Source organism: Acanthisitta chloris, unplaced genomic scaffold, assembly GCF_000695815.1.
Source record: "Acanthisitta chloris isolate BGI_N310 unplaced genomic scaffold, ASM69581v1 scaffold13921, whole genome shotgun sequence".
NCBI classification, from domain to species: domain Eukaryota; kingdom Metazoa; phylum Chordata; class Aves; order Passeriformes; family Acanthisittidae; genus Acanthisitta; species Acanthisitta chloris.
Window position 1 is genome coordinate 1 of NW_008654425.1, and position 5,847 is coordinate 5,847.

At 39.9% G+C, this 5,847-nt stretch overlaps 1 protein-coding gene across 1 annotated transcript in view; it reads right to left on the minus strand.

Moving 5' to 3' along the window:
* Positions 1–2,672: 2,672 nt before the first annotated feature.
* The window catches only part of TJP2 (tight junction protein 2), a gene marked incomplete at its 5' end in the record, with an annotated part of 10,075 nt that continues 6,900 nt past the window's right edge, over positions 2,673–5,847 (minus strand). The window contains 3 exons of the mRNA XM_009083523.1: positions 2,673–2,844; positions 4,371–4,456; positions 4,866–5,204. Coding sequence (XP_009081771.1) covers positions 2,673–2,844; positions 4,371–4,456; positions 4,866–5,204 — 597 coding nt within the window. The remainder of the gene's footprint in view (positions 2,845–4,370; positions 4,457–4,865; positions 5,205–5,847) is intronic.

Below are 5,847 nucleotides of genomic sequence, written 5' to 3' on the forward strand. Positions count from 1 at the left end.
GGCCAGTAGGACTAGGGAAGGGATCATGCCCCTCTTCTTGCCACTGGTGAGGCTGCAACTCATGTCCTGCATTCAGTTTTGGGCCTCTCACTTGATGAAAGACGGCAAGGTGACCAGAGAACGGCAATGGGGTTGGTGATGGGGTGCAGCACAAGTGCTGTGTGGAGTGGCTGAAGAAGCTATGGGGTTTTAGCCTGCCAAAAATGTAGGCTCAGGGGTGGTCTTACCACTACAACTTCCTGAAAGGAGGCTGTAGTGAGATGGGGGTTGCTCTTTTCTCCCAGTGAACAAGTGACAGGCCAAGAGGAAATAGTATCTAGTAACACTAGAGGAGGTTTTGATACAAAGAAGCTAAAAAGATTAATCAATGATGTACTGGAAGCTGCTTACTAAACAACTGGTACTGCCTGCTTGTGCTTGCTCCACAATGACATGCATACTTCAAAAGGAAAGGATACTGACCAGAGCTAAGGGTGAATTGGTAAGAGGAGTAGGCCCCAAGGAAAGAATTTCAGAAGGCACTGGCTGAGTAAACAAAGGAGGCTCCAAAAGGCAATTAAGGGCCTGTTGAGTGAACAAGGGAAGAAATAAATCAAGACAGTAGTTCACAACAAGGTGTTACCTTATCTTACCAAATGTATAGAACACTAATTTTAGGATGGCTTTAGCTCATTAACACACAAAAGTGCTGAGTTAGCAAAAAACAAGTATAATGTGCATGTGCTAAAGGACAAGGTGAAAAGTTTAAGCTGAATGAAGACTACTAGCCTTCTTCTTGAAGACCCCTGCCCATGACCACCTGAAGATACTGTTCAAGCACAAACACATGGAAATGAGTTTAGAGCTCATTAATATACGAAGCAGAGACAGGTTATGAATATGTCTAGGCATATTAAGCAACCTAATGTATACGTAACACTAAGAGATAAATACAAAGAAAGGTGCTATTACAGTTGCACAGGTTTGGTGGAGCGATCCCCCTTGTGCCCAGTGCTGAATAAACAGATATCTGCTACTCAGAGATACAAGTCTGTGAGGAGTTTCTTTTACAGCTTTTCTCGGCATCAGTTTAGATTGGATATTAGTAAAAATCTCTTCATAGAAAGGGTTGTCAGGCATTGAAACAGGCTGCCCCGGAAAGCAGTTGAATCACCAGCTCCATAGGTCCTTAAAAGCCATGTACATGTATGTGGTAGAGACATGGTTTAGTGGTGGACTTGGCACTGTTTGGTTTATAGCTGGACTTGATGATCTTGATTTCCAACCTAAATGATTCTAGCAGCACGAATTTCCTCATCTTGCTTCAGCAAGAGAATTCTACCTTTTTGTTTAAGAGAGTATTACAGAATCAAGCAATATCATGAACCGGAAGGGATGCATGAGGATCATCAAAGTCCTGGTCCTGCACAGGACCACCCCAAGCATGACACCATGTGCCTGGAAGCATTGTCCAAACGCTACTTGAACTCTGTCAGGCTTGGTGCTGTGACCATTTTCCTGGGGAGCTGTTCCACTGCCCAACGACCCTCTGGGTAAAGAACTTGTCCTCATATACAATGATACAATGGTTAGAGTTGGAAGGGACTTTATTTTTAGAAAACCATTAGAGAACCATCTCTATGACCCTTTCAAGAATTTTTATTCTATAGAGCATAACTAAGGATAAAAAGCAGAAACGGGGAGGCAAAAGTTAATACTCCCAGAAGGTAAGTCTCATGCAGGAATTCTGTAGTTTTGCATCAGTTTTAAATCACAACAGATTTTAAAAATAATAATGTTCCTAACACTGTGAAGCAACATCAACAATGCCATTTCCCAGTTACTTGAACAGCAGGAGATGAGACCCTGAACTGAAACAGTGTACTCATGAAAGTCAGCAACTCTAGAAAATTAATGTTGTTCAAAAGAAAAACAAGATACACAAGGTTAATCTAGACTATATCCTTTATTATTTGCAGTCTGTTTAAATTTTAATACACGACTGAATTTCTACATCATTTTCTCTGTTTAAGCATGTCCTGGTCATTTCCAACCACCCAGTCAATTGCATCTTTATTATGTACAGTCAGTATTTATGAAATATTGCATATGCATCTATGAACTTAGAAAAATAACATGCAAGGAAAATTGTTACCATGAAACTGATAAAAAAAAAAGATAGGTAAAACAATCCCCTTTTAGTGTGTTATGGCTTTGCACCATGTATCAGATGTCAAAACAAACAGCTTAAGATGCTTCTTGTTAAAGGCACTTACTGTTCTTCAAATACACTTTTGCATTTAGTTCTATTGCATTAAGAAGTGTATCTCTGGGATCATACTTTCATAACACAGCAGAACAGTCCAAAAAGGCAGCATTAATAAAAAGGAAAAAAGGGGGTTTATGTTAAAGTATGCAAATACCAAGAATTAACACAAACTTTAAGGTTTTGGTCCTTATAAAACAGGCAACAGCATTCAGGCAATAGTGATTTCTTTTCATAGATGCTGACAAAATAATATCCCCAAAAAAAGAACTCTTCCAGTTCCAGTGTATAGATATGTCTCAGTTGAGTAGCGTACCCTCTAACACCACCCCCGATAAAAATATAGCTTTTCAACACTAACTATTGCTCCACTTTGGCTGCGAAGGAAGAAACTTCAAAAGTGTTAGGCATGGACATACTAGCAAGCCTACAATTCTGTGTCTCTGTATCTGGATGGCTGTCCATAATACCCCTTCTTTGAGTGGTCTGCCAGCTGCCGACGGTACTCCTCCTCCTCCTCCTCCACATCACTGCCGTAACTGCAACGATTCTCTAGGTAAGGTCTAACAGGAGGTTTCTGGGGTTCTGGAGGTCTGGAGCTAGCACAGCAAGACAGAGAAAGAAATGAAGCTTACTTTCATTATGAAAAGCTGAAAAATAATTATATGCAGCATTTGCCTTATGGCCATGTACAACCTAGAAAGGCACATGGAGCAAATGAAACCTCTTCTAGCCCATAAACAATTGCACGGCCATGGTGACCCTATCTGGACAGGCATCTTACTTCCATCACACAGGACACTGACGTTTGGATTTGATCTACTCATCCTAACAGGCAGCATACCAAATTTAAAATTATTAATCACCTCTGCAGACACACACACACACAGAGGCATCAATAGCTTTACTTTATTCCCTGAGCAGAGAGGTTTCCAGCCATTGCTAACTACTCCAACTGACATTTTCCTTAATTAGTTTTGCACAGTGTGCTTTCTATGCCTGCTTCTTATTTCACATCCTCCGTCTCCTGTCTCAAAGTCTAAAGACTTCTTTGTGACATTTCTTGGTAGTCTTCTCACTCAAGGCTCTCACTAGGGCTCTTAGCCTTAAAAGTGGGCAGACATAACACACACATTTGCTTTCTGTACACTGTAGTACTACCCATTTGATGTGACATTAAGCAGACATACAAAAATAAAATGTCAAGAAAGAGTATTTCCTCAGTTTCAAAAGCCATGATTTTTGCCATCCATGTTATGCAAAAACAAGATCTTATTCTCCTTGCACATTGCCCCCAGGGCTTAAATAATCCCTCTAGGCCAACCACTAGCATCCCTGTCAAGATGTAACAGTGCCATTTCCAAGGCTATATAAAAAGTATGCTTTTCTGAACCTGCCAAGAAATCCTGTAAAAAAGTTTTCCATTTTTGCATTTTAGATGACTTACTGCAACATCAAAGGATTTGATCCACTAGAAACAAAAAAATGTCATTTCTATTGGCTATTACTAAGAGGCAAGAAAAACTGAGAAGTCCTGAAGAGAAGAAAACTAAATCCATCGTATAAGTGTGTTAACATAGGTGACTAGTCAAGTCATAGCAATGTGCAGTGTGTAGGGTAAGATAACACAAGGGTCAATCCATCCAGAACTCATTTAATTTTAATGAAAGACTACTACTTTAATGAGACCTGAGGCAAGTTTCACCCTTAGCTTACCTAACCACACTACACATCTGTAACTGAATAAGCATTTAAGTAATTGCTATTAGAACAGCAACTACTTATCAGGACTAACAGTCATCAAGTATCTAGCACAGGAAAAATGGACATGCAGGAAAGCTTCTGGGTGAAACTGACTGGGGCAAAGAATGGCTCCGCAAATACTTCAGTGAAAGAATATAGTGTTTCTCCCTACATGATTCAAATACTATAAATGAACTAAAAGTAATCCAAGAAAAGTTTGCTGAAATTTTGCCCCACCTTTACAGTAATCTCTGAGGCAGAGCAAGATAACTACATGCCAAGGCAGGATGATTTGTATGAACACAAACTACCAAGATCAGTTTTCCTCCTGCTAGTGAAATAAACAATCAAGACAGAATGCCTAAAATTGTATACACCTTACCTCATCGGCTGGGGCCAGTTCTGTTCTGACTTCTGTGTTTTGACAGGGACAGCATAAATATCCGGATGCTTCTGGGCTATTTCAAGCTTTAAAAGAAAGCAGAAGAAAATAACTGTTCTTTTTAAGTCTCTCCGTTAGGGACTGTATACTAGGATCTAGCAGGTCACAGCTACAATTAAAGCACAAATTGGAAACATCTTATTGATATTCCTACAAATCATGTAACCTTTTGCTAGAGCAGTAATTCAAAGTGCATGTGAAAACAATGGATTGCCAAAAGCAACAGGATTATTAGAAGTCAACTTTCTATAGTTACAATAGGAAGCCTTAAACTATGTCCTCTTTTTATATCCAAATCCACACAACAGTACGTCTCTATGTGTGGTTTCCCAAACTTCTCCCTCTGGAAGTAACACAATGCAAAAACATGATTTTCATTTTCAGGACTCAGGCTGTTCTACAGGCCAAAAAGCACAGCAGAGAGAAAATGCATACCCTGGCATTCTGGGCCTCTTGCAGCTCTTGCATTCTTTGCATCCTTGCCTTATGATCCATCTCCTCAAATATTTTCACTTTCCTCAATACTGATTTTGGAGTATTTTCTTGTTCGCTTCCTTCCTCTTCCAACTTTGTCTCCTCCTCTTCCTCAGCAGGCGGAACCGCTGGCTGAGAGTTTCTCAGGATGGGACGCCCAAAGACAGGTTTCACAGAAACAGGTGGTGGTGATGCTTTAGCTGATACAGTTGAAGTCTCACTGCTGACAGCAACATTACTTGATTTGGAGTCATAATTCTTGGGGAAGTCATATAGCTCCTCTTTGCTTTGTAACTTTCCCTGCAAGTACAAAACAAGTTTATATCAGCATCTTTGTAACTTTCATTTCAAAAGAGGGCTTTAACCTGAAATTAATCACTCTGCCTATATAATTAACAGTGGCAATCTTCATATGATACTTGAAAGGTATTTGAACTGCTGCAACATTTTGGCCATATGCTCATCAGTCTATAGAAGACTAGGACATTTAGACTGGTTTGTCCTATTTGCTAATGATTACCAGAGCTACAGTGTGTGTTGGGGTACAGCACAGAGAAAACTGATGTCCCAAATAATTTGCCAGTACTACCTAATGTAGAGTATCACTACCAGGAGTTTAGAAGTGCACTGGATGCTATTCTGCTCTATATTCCACCTTTGTTTTCCTTACACAAGTCCTACTCTACCCAATCTTCATTGTCAAGGTATACTTGGTCTGTATTTTGAATACTTGCAACATATGAGGGCTTTGGGGTCAGGACAAATCAGGAATTGCTAAAATAGAACTTGGTGTCCAAACACCATAATTTTTTTCCCTCTGTATCATTCCTGAGCCACGTTTGAACAAACAGTTAACATCAACTTCTAGCAATGGTCAGAGGTGGTAAATTCTGGTTTTGTCCTTCACAGTAATGGCCATCAGATATGTTTTTCCTGGTGATTA